The 13,981-nt window shown below is 41.2% G+C and overlaps 1 protein-coding gene across 1 annotated transcript; it reads left to right on the top strand.

Annotated features, from left to right (window-relative positions):
* Positions 1-11,402: 11,402 nt before the first annotated feature.
* LOC121800691 (zinc finger CCCH domain-containing protein 14-like) lies at positions 11,403-13,186 on the top strand (the record flags this gene model as incomplete). The annotated part of the gene is made up of 2 exons (XM_042200209.1): positions 11,403-11,473; positions 12,303-13,186. Coding segments are annotated over 2 exons (819 nt in total), but the record flags the coding sequence as incomplete, so codon positions are not given.
* Positions 13,187-13,981: the final 795 nt, after the last annotated feature.

Genomic DNA, 13,981 nt, shown 5'->3' with positions numbered 1-13,981 from the left:
AGAATGTGAAAAGAAAGTCACAGAAGAAGCCATGGAAAAACAAGACAGCTGACTGGAAAGAGACCAGATCATGCCATCACTGCAAGAAACCAGGCCACATAAAGAAGAATTGTTGGGTTTGGAAGAAGAAGCAGGCCGAGGAAGAGAATGGCAAGAACAATGCTGATATTGCAGAAGAGTTGGTGGTCCCGGAGGCTCTGTGTGTGACTGAGGACATGGAAGAACTTCCATGGATCATGGATTCTGGATGTAGCTTCCACATGTGTCCAACTAGAAGTCATTTTGAGGAAATCAAGAATGCAGCTGGATCAGTTTTGTTAGGAAATGACCAGATATGCAGAATCAGAGGAGTTGGGTCCATCAGGCTTAGACTTCATGATGGCTCCATCAGGTTACTCACTGGTGTGAGGTTTATTCCAGAGATTAAGAGGAATTTGATCTCTATTGGAGTGTTGGATGCAGCAGGATATAATTGCATATTATCTGATGGGATTATGAACATCGTCAAGAATGGTGATGTTGTTATGATGGCTGAGAGAAAGAGAAGCCTATACTATCTAAAGGCAAGTGTGGTTACTGGATCTGTGAATCTGGTGCAGGTATTAGACTTAAGAATGTGGCATCTCAGACTCGGACACTTGGGAGAAACTGGAATTAAAGAATTGGCCAAGAAGGAGCTGATTAAGCTGGAAATCCCAATGAGCAGTTGGGTTTGTGTGAGCAATGTGTGCTCGGAAAGAGTAAGAAACTGCCCTATGGAAGAGGAATTCACAGCTCAAAGTCACCACTAGACTATGCCCACAGTGACTTGTGGGGCCCAGCTACACCAGCTTCATTTGGTGGAGGTAGATACTTTCTATCCATTATTGATGATTTTTCTAGAAAATTATGGGTGTTTATCTTGAAGGAAAAGTCAGAGACATTCATGAAATTCAAGGAGTGGTGTAGGGAAGTGGAGGTGGAGAAAGGGTGTTCTTTGAAGTGTTTAAGAACTGATAATGGGCTGGAATTTCTGAGTGGGGAGTTTGATTCTTTCTGCAAGCAGAAAGGTATGAAGAGGCATAGGACATCTCCATCTAATCCCCAACAGAATGGAGTTGCTGAGCGCATGAATAGAACCATCCTAGAGCGAGTTAGATGTATGCTCTTTGGCTCTGGAATGGCTAAGAGATTCTGGGGTGAGGCTGTGAGTATGGCAGCAGTTCTCATCAATAGAAGTCCTTCTTCAGCTATAGCTTTTGACACTCCTGATCAGAGATGGTATGGAAAGGCCATGGATTATTCGAATATGAAGATTTTTGGTTGTATGGCTTATGCACACATCAGGCAAAGTAAGTTGGAGCCAAGGGCCTTGAGATGTGTGATGATTGGATACCAAAAGGGAGTGAAGGGCTACAGACTGTGGTGCATAGAGCCAGGAAATCAGAAAGTTATTATCTCTAGAGATGTGCAATTTGAAGAAAGTAGGATGCCATTTCTGGAAAAGGCTCAAGAGAGCCAGAGGCCATCTCATTCTGAGAAAGAACCAGAGCCTGAGAGGATGGTGGAGATGGGTGTTCCAGAACCTGAGGAGGCTGAGGAATCAGTTCAGGTGGAGGTTTCTGGAGCAGATAGAATTGCTGAGCCTGAACAGCAGATGGGAAATCATAGTGAACAAGAAGAAGCAGATGCTGATGTCTTGAACCCTGAAGAAGAGCAGCAGGATTTGGGTGACTATGTTCTAGCCAGAGATAGGGTCAGAAGAATCCCTAAACCATCTACAAGATACAGTGAAGAAGAATACTTGCTATATGCACTATGTGTTGCAGAAAACATAGAGTATGCAGAGCCTTCAAGCTTCAAGGAAGCTATGAGTTCTAAGGAGAGCAAGCAGTGGATGGAGGCTATGATAGATGAAATACAGTCCCTGATCAAGAACAAGACATGGGTGCTTGTGAAGAGACCTTCCACACAAAAACCAGTGAGTTGTAAGTGGATATACAAGAAAAAGTTGGAGGTTGGGAACAAGATTAGGTTCAAGGCTAGGCTTGTAGCTCGGGGGTTCACACAAGAGGAGGGAATAGACTATAATGAAGTATTTTCTCCAGTGGTAAAGCATGCCTCAATCAGAATTTTGCTAGCTATAGTTGCTCAAAGAAGTTGGTTTTTGGACCAACTTGATGTGAAGACAGCATTTCTTCATGGAGAGCTTGAGGAAACTATATACATGAATCAGCCAGAGGGATTTGTGATACATGGGAGTGAAGATAAGGTTTGTCTACTAAAGAAAAGTCTATACGGTTTGAAGCAAGCAAGTAGACAATGGCATATCAAGTTTGATGAACATATGCAGAGTATGGGATTTATAAATTCCAGATATGATAGTTGTGTCTACTTCAAATCAAAGTCTGAGGGACCTGCTGTGTATTTGCTATTATATGTAGACGACATCTTGCTTGCTGGACCAGATAGACAGGAGCTAGATAGGGTGAAAGCCTTATTGAAAAAGGGATTTGAAATCAAGGATCTGGGGAGTGCTAGCAAGATTTTGGGAATGGATATATTCAGAAATGCAGATAAGAGGGTGTTGTGGTTGTCCCAAGAAGGCTACATTCAGAAAGTACTGCACAAATATCAGATTGACAAGAGTAGAGCAACCTCAGTTCCACTATCACAACAGACTAAGCTGTCCAAATCACAATGTCCCAGAAATCAGCAAGAAGAAAGAGAGATGAGCCAGATACCTTATTCCAACATAGTTGGGAGTGTGATGTATATGATGATATGCACAAGGCCTGATATTTCTCATGCGGTAAGCGTGGTGAGCAGATACATGTCCTGTCCGGGAAGAGAGCACTGGTTGGCTTTGAAAGGGATTCTCAAGTATCTCAAAGGAAGTAGTGATCTGGGAATAATGTTCAAATCAGAGAATGAAGGAGATAAGGATAGCATTATTGGGTTTTGCGATTCAGATTATGCAGCTAACCTTGATAATAGGCGCTCACAATCTGGGTACATATTTACCTTGTTCGGCTCCGCGGTGAGCTGGAAGTCTAATCTCCAATCCGTGGTGGCTCTATCGACGACGGAGGCAGAGTATATAGCTCTTGCTGAGGCAGTAAAGGAAAGCTTCTGGCTTAGGGGTATAGTTGGTGATTTTGGGGTGAAGCAAGAGAATGTTGTGATCAAGTGCGACAGCAATAGCGCGATTTGTCTCTCGAAACATCAGACATATCATGAACGCAGCAAACATATAGACGTGAGGCTGCATTTCATTCGAGATGAGGTTGAGAAGGGTGCGGTGAAGATTGAGAAGGTCAGCACCGAGCACAATGCGGCTGATGCACTTACTAAAGGCCTACCAAGATCCAAGTTCCGACATTGCTTGGATTTGGTTGGGGTGGTCCGAAATTTGTAAGTATGGGAAGGAAGGTGGAACTGGTAGTGATGGATCTTAGATTGCTCAAAGGTGGAGGATTTGTTAGTGTTTGAGCTCATCAAGATCGGATTGAGCTGGTGGAAGAATCAAGTCAGGAAATAGCCGTTGGGAACCAAAACAGGAACTAGCCGTTGGAAACGGTTATAACCGTTGTTCGGCAAAGGAAGCTGTTCGGCAAAAGGAAGCTGTTCGGCAAAAGGAAGCTGTTCGGCAAAGGAAGCTGTTCGGCAAAGGAAGCTGTTCGGCGGTTTTCTTGATCGATACTTCTTAAGGGAGTTGCGATTCATTCCAGAACCAACAACAACAGAAATCAAAAGTGATAGAGAGAGAATTCAAGAGAGGAAGTGTTATCTTTCAGCTGTGCGTTTTTAGCTCTCGAAGCAAGAAGTTTTCGGGCGAGTTGAGGGTTTTCCATCTTGTAAATTCTTGAGAGTTTTGAGTGCTCTTATGTTTGTAATTTCTCGAGTGATCAATAAAGAAACACACCAGATTCTGCCCGTGGATGTAGGCTTACGCCGAACCACGTAATTCGCTTGTGTTCTTCCTTGCATGTTGTCATTTCATTAATTTGCATTTCGATCATCACAACCGTAGGTTCGTTCTTCACAGATAGATTTATATTTGTGGTTGTCTCGTTCGTTCAATTATTTCACTCGGATTCCAACTTTAACCGAATACTGCTTCGCAGATCCTTTTCTGGTGGTTTTGGAATCGTATATTTGCCTTTTTTGTTTTGAGTTTAAGCTTCGATCTGAGCTTCGGAGCTATGGATATTCGCAAGAGAGGGAGAGTTGAATTCGACCCGAATGCAAATGGTAGACCGAAGAGATCCAAGCCAGGTTTATTTCGTTTCTATTTTTTTTATGAAAAATCATATTTAAAGCTTAGTGATATCTGATTTGTGCATGAGTGTCTATCGTGCTCTCTATTTTGTTGGGTTGCGTTGCCGCTGATCTCACACACGTAATCGAGAAAATAAAGCACGCAAACGATATAACGTGGTTCGGTGATAAACCACCTACGTCCACGGAGAAGATGACCGGAATCTTATTGATGAACACTTTACAATTACAATGAACTCACACTCACACTCTACCGCTCACAACCGCTCGCTATCTTGAGAATTAATCTCTCTGAGTGTGTGTGTATATGGTGTAATTCTGCTACTTGACTACTGAGCTCTATCGAGCTATTTATACAAGATGCAATCAAGAAATAAAATCCAACTAACTCTATTTCCCAAAGTTAGTTATAACCGCTACTCGGCTCAAAACCGAACTCTTCCTTCTCGGCTAGTTCCAGCTCAAAGCCGAGCTTCCTTCTTCTGCCTTCTTCTTCTCGGCTAGTTCCAGGCTAGTTCCAGCTCGGTAAGCCGAGCTTACCGAACTCCTTTCTAGCCGAGCTTACCGAACTCCTTTCTGGCCGAACTCCTTTCTAGCCGAGCTAGCTCAAAGCCGAGCTTCATTTCTTGATCTCTTCTTTGAGCTGCAGAGGCTCCACCACTCGATCAAATCAGTAGTTTGCATGGACACACTTTCACAAATCTCCACCTTGTCCTTGCAAAACTCCATCAATATCTAGATTCCCTTCTCAATCCTGTTCCATACTTCAACATTCCACAATTTCCACCAACTTCAAGCAATGCTTGAACTTCAAAGTTGGCAGTGACTTGGTCAACATGTCTGAGGCATTTTCTTCAGTGGGAACCTTCACCACATTGATCTTCCCACTCTGAATTTCGTCTCTGATGAAGTGCCTCCTTACATCGATATGTTTAGATCTCTCATGGAACATTTGGTGCTTGGCTAAGCATATGGCTGAATTGCTGTCACAATTAATCATTACTGCTCCCAGCTCTATCCCCAGATCTTGTAAGATTCCTTGTAGCCATTTTCCCTCCTTTGCGGCCTCTGTTAGTGCAATATATTCTGCCTCAGTTGTGGACAATGCGACCACCGGTTGTAGATTCGACTTCCAACTAATAGCTGTACCAAACAAAGTGAATATGTAGCCGCTTTGGGACTTCCTATTATCCAAGTTGGCCGCATAATCAGAATCACAGTAGCCTACAAGAATCTCATCTTTCTCAGACCATGCTTTTCCACCAAATCTCAAACCAATCATAACAGATCCTCCCAAATATTTCAAGATCCATTTCAGAGCCATCCAGTGTTCTCTACCCGGATCAGCCATGTACCTTCTAGCCACGCTTATAGCATGAGCCACATCCGGCCTTGTACATATCATCAAGTACATTATGCTTCCCACTATATTCGCATATGGTATCGCACTCATTTCCCTTCTGATTTCATCGGTTTTAGGCGCCTGTTCTTTGCTCAACTTAAAATGGCCTGCTAATGGAGTAGAGACTGCCTTTGCATTTGTCACCTGATATTTCCTTATCACTTTCTTGATGTACTCAGCTTGCACAAGCCTCAGTTCCTTCTTCTTCCTATTTCTGACAATGTCCATGCCTAGGATTCGTTTTGCCTCCCCAAGATCCTTCATCTCAAACTTTTGTTTGAGCTCATCTTTTACAATCTGCAATTCACTCAAGCTTGATCCAGCTAGTAGAATATCATCTACATACAGTAACAGGTAGGCTATTATCAAATCTCCACTTCTCTTGACATATACACAGCTATCAAAGCTGGATCTCTCAAACTCCATCAGCTCCATTTGCTCATGGAACTTCCTGTTCCACTGCCTACTGCTCTGCTTGAGCCCGTATAGGCTTTTCTTAAGTAAGCAAACCTTCTTTTCTTCTCCAGGCCTTTCAAAACCCTTAGGCTGCATCATATAGATCGTCTCCTCTAGATCCCCATGTAAAAAGGCTGTTTTTACATCGAGTTGATGCAGCTCCCAATCAAAATGAGCTGTCAAGGCCAATAAGATCCGAATGGAGGTGTGTTTTACCACTGGAGAGAACACCTCAGTGTAGTCAATACCTTCTACTTGTGTGAATCCTCTAGCTACCAACCTTGCCTTAAAACGTATGCTTTCAACTTCCCCAACTTCAACCTTCTTCTTAAATAGTCACTTGCAACTTATGAGTTTCTGAGTCCCTGGGTCATTCACCAAAATCCAAGTCCCATTTCTCAACAAGGACTCTATTTCTTCTTCCATGGCTCTGATCCACTTCTGACTTTCCTTGCAATTTATGGCTTCTTCATAGGTTGAAGGCTCTGAGAACATGAGCACCTCTGCTACACAAAGAGCAAAGAAGCTCATATCATAATCTGAAAACCTGCTGGGCAAGCCTGCATTCCTCCTTGGATTTCTTCTGTTTCCTTGATTTGATGGATCTCCACCTCTTGTGTTTTCATCTGACTGAGAACTGGAAGCTCCACCTTCTTCTTGGTGTTCAGAGATTTCAACATCCTCATCAGCATCAGACCAAGCAGATTTCTCATCAAACTCAAACTCTTGTATGCTAGAGCTACTGTCACCACCAGGGGGTGCTCTACTTTTCTTGAATGGCATTTCTCCTTCATCGAACACTACATCTCTACTCACAATGATATTCTGACCCCCTTCATCCATATTCCATAACCTATACCCCTTCACTCCATCTTGGTATCCCAACATCACACATTTTCTTGCTCTTGGTTCCAACTTATTCTGCTTGATATGTGCATAAGCCGCACACCCAAAAATCTTCAAGCCTGAGTAGTCTCCCAAAGTTCCATACCATCTCTGATCAGGAGTCTCATTAGAAATTGATGAAGAGGGGCATTTGTTAATCAGATCAGCTGCAGTAGAAACAGCCTCTGCCCAAAATTTCTTTGGCATTCCAGAGTAGAACAACATGCATCTCACTCTTTCTAGCAACGTCCTGTTCATCCTCTCTGCCAGCCCGTTCTGTTGAGGGTTCCTTGGCACGGTCCTATGCCTTCTTATCCCTTTCATTTTACAGAAGCTATCAAACTCAGTAGATAAGAACTCCATCCCATTATCAGTTCTTAAGTACTTCAGCACTGACCCTCTCTCATTTTCATATCTAGTATGCCATTCTCTAAACCTCTCAAATGCTTGAGACTTCTCTTTGAGGATGTAAACCCATACCTTTCTTGAATAGTCATCTATAATAGATATGAAATACTTACCTCCACCTATGGATTCTGCTGGAGAAGGCCCCCATAAGTCACTGTGAGCATATACAAAGGGAGCTGTTGTAGTGTGCTTTCCACCAGAGAATGGTAGCCTTTTTGCCTTTCCAAGAATACAAGACTCACATTTGTTGAGCCTCTCTGATGTCCCCAGCCTCATTACACCCAGCTTAGCAAGCTCCTTGATGCCTTTTTCCCCCACATGCCCAAGTCTAGCATGCCACAGATCCAGGCTCTCTGACTGAGTAACATTTGCTGCATTGATCACGGTTTCACCCACCAAGTAATACAGGCTATTCTTTCTTTTGGCCTCCATGACTATTCTGGGACCCTTTGTCACCCTGAGCACTCCGTTACTAGACTCAAACCTGTAGCCCTTGGACTCCAGCAGCCCTAAAGAAATCAAGTTTCTCTTGATCTGAGGTATGAACCTCACTTCTGTGAGAGTTTTTACACTACCATCACTCACCTTCAGCTTGATTTCTCCAATCCCTCTAACATCACATGTCTGATCATTCCCCAACATTACTGATCCTGTGTGTGCTGTCAACTTTTGAAACCAGGATCTGTGGGAGCATATATGAAAGGAGCAACCCGAGTCCATGATCCAACATTCTTCAATTCTTGCCCCTGAGAGTATATTCAAGGCCTCATTGGCCTCCACTTCCTGAGCAAGATCTGCAGTATTTGAACCTGCATTGATCGCTTGTTCTTGCTTCCTTTTCCAAGCAAAACATGCCTTCTTCAAGTGACCCGGCTTTCTGCAATAGTAGCAGCTTCTAGTCTCCCTCTCTCCCTCAGCCTTATCTTTGTTTTGTTTCTTCTTGTTGAAAACCTTCTTGTTCTGACCCTTCTTCAAGAAAAGACTCTCAGCCACTGGATCATTTTGTCTAGTAGAAGTGGAATAATCATTCTTATGCGATTCCTTCATTTTTAGAGCAGAATGAATTTCTTCATATGTAACCTTGGACTCTCTTCCAAGTAACACCGCATCCTTGAAGTGTTCAAAACTCTTAGGAAGCGAATTCAGCAGCATCAAGGCTTTATCTTCATCCTTGATCATTTCATCGATATTTTCCAAATCATCTACACACTTACCAAATTCTTCAAGTTGCTCTGTAATTCCTCTCGCATCTGAGAATCTGAATGCAAGGAGCTTCTGCTTCAGGTGTAAACGATTTGTAATGGACTTGGTCATGTACAATGACTCAAGTTTTGTCCATACTCCCGCAGTTGTCTCCTCTTTGGAGACTTCCCTCAGAACCCTATCTGACAAATTCAAGATTAGGGTGCTGTAGGCTCTATACTGCATATCCTGAAGCTTTCCTTTCTCCTTTTCATCGACCTCCGCTTCTTTCTCGGCATCGACTTCATTCTTCAAGATATTCCATAGGCCTTGCTGCATCAAGATGGCCTTTATCTTCAACCTCCACAGCCCAAAGTCATTTTTCCCGGTGAACTTCTCCACCTCAAACTTAGCTGTAGACATTTCTCAAACAGACGGTGGGCAATCGCCAAGATCAGCTCAAGTACCGGAATTCTTGGACCCTAACTATCCCAGAAAGCAATCAAGAACTCCTTTGGGAAATTCCCACAGACGGCGCCACCTGTTGGGTTGCGTTGCCGCTGATCTCACACACGTAATCGAGAAAATAAAGCACGCAAACGATATAACGTGGTTCGGTGATAAACCACCTACGTCCACGGAGAAGATGACCGGAATCTTATTGATGAACACTTTACAATTACAATGAACTCACACTCACACTCTACCGCTCACAACCGCTCGCTATCTTGAGAATTAATCTCTCTGAGTGTGTGTGTATATGGTGTAATTCTGCTACTTGACTACTGAGCTCTATCGAGCTATTTATACAAGATGCAATCAAGAAATAAAATCCAACTAACTCTATTTCCCAAAGTTAGTTATAACCGCTACTCGGCTCAAAACCGAACTCTTCCTTCTCGGCTAGTTCCAGCTCAAAGCCGAGCTTCCTTCTTCTGCCTTCTTCTTCTCGGCTAGTTCCAGGCTAGTTCCAGCTCGGTAAGCCGAGCTTACCGAACTCCTTTCTAGCCGAGCTTACCGAACTCCTTTCTGGCCGAACTCCTTTCTAGCCGAGCTAGCTCAAAGCCGAGCTTCATTTCTTGATCTCTTCTTTGAGCTGCAGAGGCTCCACCACTCGATCAAATCAGTAGTTTGCATGGACACACTTTCACATATTTATTTTATGTTCAAATCTCATTCTTTATTATTGTTTCCATAGGGATGTATTCAGATTAACGTGTAAAAAACTATTAAAAAGGGAAAATTAATTTCATCCATTGATTAGATGTGATCTGATGGTTGATATGGAAGCCACTTGGAATTAAAAAATTAATAAAATAATTGAAAATAGTAAAAATGGTAAAGCACAATTGTACATGACTTTGCTACATGATGTAGTTATATTTGGACATCATGTTCTATTAGTACATGATGTTAATGTATGAAAATGGTATTTTAATGTACGAGTCTCACACATTAATGTACGCAGGTGACTGAATAATATTGTACATATTATCATGGGTATATCGTACATTACTATCCGACTCATGCTTTTGTGAATTTGTAGATGCTATATAGTATAGCTTCCATCCAAAAAAGCACGAGTCGGACGATAATGTACGATATATACCCATGATTATGTACATTACCGTACATTATCATGGGTATATCGTACATTACTATCCGACTCATGCTTTTGTGAATTTGTAGATGCTATATAGTATAGCTTCCATCCAAAAAAGCATGAGTCGGACGATAATGTACGATATACCCATGATAATGTACGGTAATGTACATTATCATGGCTATATCGTACATCACTTATCCAGTAATGTAGCATCGTGTTAATTCCCTTAGGGCCGAAAGTTAACATCATTTACCAAGGATTTAGTAGTCCATGGGGCTAGGGTGTAATACCATCATATAAACATAACGTTCACTAACCGGAGGAAGTTAGATCCATTCCCCTAGGGTTAACTTATCCATAGGGCTAGGGTATAGTATCCACAAGATTACTCTAGTAAACATTGTGTTACTGAGTCGGTACTACACCTTAGCCTCATAGATTGCTAAACTCTTGGGGAATGGATATAACTTTCGCCAATCATTCAATAAATTATAATCTACATTACGTAGAAGGGAAATATACATTAAAACACATTAATGTTTACATTAATAACACATTAATGTATACATTAAGTTAATGTACTAATTCATATAAATGATGTAACAGTAATATACCCAAATTGCCCTTTAATGTGCAAAAATGGTATAATAATGTACGACGATGCTTTTAATCATAGCCATTAGATTAATAGATCCAAGAGATTATATTAGTCCTATGTTTTATACTAGGGTGATGAGGGTAATGCACCCCTGTTTCCATGTATACATACACGGTTTTATGTATGAGGATTTTCTTAATTAGTGTTTGTTATTATCTGCTTTTAATGTTCATGTGGATCTGAGTTTGATTTTCGTCAGTTTGATACATAATATCTTTAGCCGCTTCGCGGATGCTGCCTTTAAATTATTAAAAGTTTAAGTTCTTAAAAGATCTGTAAAATCAATTTTACACAGTTGAGTTCGTGATTTTCCTACTTAATTCAAGGAATAACTTTTTTTAAAACTAAGCTGTCATTTCCAAGAATTTTGGATTGATATCTCTTGTGGTTCCTTCTTATGGGCCGTATCTGACAAATTCCATTAATAATTTGTCTGAATCCTTCTCAAATTATTTGTTATTAGAAAGTAAAAAATATCTCTAGAATCTTATGTTCATGATGTAATAATAGACTAAAGGTTTTAACTCAGAAGTAATAATTAATGTTTTGCAACAGAATTGGACTCCTTATCAGGTGGTATAGGCAGCAAAACGAAGCCTTGCACGAAGTTCTTCAGGTTCAAATCTCAACCTACCTAATGTAAAATTTGAATCTTAAAGATGATTGGCATGCATCAACGCTAGTAATGATAAAATTTGTAGCAATTTGCTCTACAAATATACTTATAATACTATCAGCTGGTTTTTTTAACTTGACCTGGTTCATATTCAAAGCTTTTTTTGGATATAATAACAAATCTACTTTAAGCCATTAGCAAGAATTGATGTTTCTTATGTTATGATATAGATTCATCTGTATCCCAAACCAGTTTTAGCATTCACAATGTGTGCACTAATGCCGTGGGGCAGTTCATATCTAAAATTCGGGAGCTTTCTAAGAAACGTGTTAAGAGGGAAAATGGAGTCTTATTGTGAAGAATTTGAGATTGGAAGAGAGGCTCTGAGCAGGACTTTTCTTGTACAACAGAAGAATGGACCTCTTTTTTGTGCTTATTTCAGATCAAATACTATAAGTTTTATAAGGCAACAGTTCATTATTTTTAACTGTGGGACAGTGATCCTCCGATTGTGTATTGGGATTGATCTGTTACTGGGCTTTGTTGGGACTCTCTTTTTTTTCAGTTTTCCTAGTATTTTCTTTTCTATCTTGAAACCATTTTGTGTGCCTTCAATGAATCTCTAGTTTATTTCTTTCTTTGAAGGTGTAGTGATTTCTTCATATGTTATTGAAGGTAGACTACCTAGTTTGATCAAGTTTCAGGGCTCTCTCTGTCCCTAGAATTTGGACCATGCGGGCCTTACTTACCTTGTTATTTCGTAAAGTATTTCTGTTGTGCTGCACTTAAAAAATGTGTGGCAACTTTATAACCTTCCATTTTTCTGCAGCATGGTTGGTTGTCCCTTTGGTGAGAATTGCCACTTCCTTCACTTTGTTCCTGGTGGCTTCAAAGCTGTAGCCCATATGATGAATCTCTCTCCTGCCCCTGCCTTAAAGACACCAACAGGGCCACCCCCAAACCAGAATGGTTCTGCTTCAGTTGCTGTGAAGACCAAACTTTGCAATAAATTTAACAGTGCCGAAGGTTGCAAGTTCAATGACAAATGCCACTTTGCTCATGGAGAAAGGGAGCTCGGCAGACCTATTGCACACTCTCAAGCGGATCCACGTGCAGTGGGACCTGTCACTCCCTACTTTGGTGCTCGAGCAGAACCACCTGTACAAGGTCTTGCAGCCAGTTTCGGTGCCTCAGCCACGGCCAAGATCAGTGTGGATGCTTCCCTGGCTGGTGCCATCATTGGTAAAGCTGGAGTCAATTCCAAGCAAATCTGCAGACAAACAGGAGCCAAGCTATCCATTCGGGACCATGAAACAGATCCCAGTCTAAGAAACATTGAGCTAGAGGGCACATTCGAGCAAATTAAGCAAGCAAGTACGATGGTGAGGGAGCTCATTGTCAGCATCGGATCTGGTAATGCCCCTGCGAAAACTTTGGGAGGTGGTGGAGGCCCTCCGACCCCAGGAAGCAACTTCAAGACCAAGCTCTGTGAAAATTTCTCGAAAGGCTCGTGTACATTTGGAGAGCGATGCCATTTTGCCCATGGCGCAGCTGAGCTACATAAAACAGGTTTTTGAGTTATCCCATGCTTTTTGACCTCCTACTATCCAGCTATGTTCCATGAATTAATGTAGCAAAGTTTACTTGATATTTATTCCAGTTTTAATTCTTGTGCATTACCAGTTTAGATAAATTGATTGGTTATGTTTTTCTTTTGGATCTCCTTCGCAATTTTGGAGATGGCAACGAGACTAGCATGGGTTCTTTTTTTTCATGGAAATGTGATAATGCTGCTAAGTTGATTTATTTTCTGTCTGGTTTCATCATGGAAAATTTCACTCTAGTCACATACGAAAACAGGAGTAAATTTTTTTGTTCTTTTATTATGCCAAGATTAATTTCATGAATGTACAATGTTGTTTCTGTACTTTTCCTAAAAAGAAAAAAGAGAATAGTATATGTGTGTTTTTGCATCCAGAATGTTTCTGGGTTAGAGACGGTATGCTAAGTGTTGGTTGTGTGATTTGGAAGCTGTTTGGCAGCGGCGTTGTGCTCGCGCGTCTCTTGCTTGCGGAGTTCGGCTTTGTGTTTCCTATCATGCATTTTTTCTGTTGCCATCTCCTTCTCTAACTCATTGTTGGCGGTCAACTTTTCCACCTACATGCAAATTCTATTTTAATAAATACTCTCATCTCCAATAACAATCTCACTATTTTCGTTTTTCCATCCATTACATACTTTATCACAATTTATTTGGTGGACGAGGACTAAATGTTCGTACATTTGGTTTCTCAAAAATATCCAGTGGTTGATTCTTATGAGAATATAAAAGTTTGTAAATAAATCAATATTTTTTTATAAAGTGATCAATCAAAGTTCAACAAAAAAAAAGAGTTTGCAATCGCCATGCGAAAGATTACTACTATGAATAATAATAATAAAACCTTTTCTTGTGCGATGGCCTTGGTTTTTTCCATGCCTGATTTTGCCGATGCGACCACGTTTCCA

The sequence above is a fragment of the Salvia splendens genome, chromosome 4, assembly GCF_004379255.2.
Source record: "Salvia splendens isolate huo1 chromosome 4, SspV2, whole genome shotgun sequence".
Classification (NCBI taxonomy): Eukaryota; Viridiplantae; Streptophyta; class Magnoliopsida; order Lamiales; family Lamiaceae; genus Salvia; species Salvia splendens.
The sequence above is the reverse complement of the archived record's forward strand: the minus strand, read 5'-3'. Positions and strand labels throughout refer to the sequence as shown.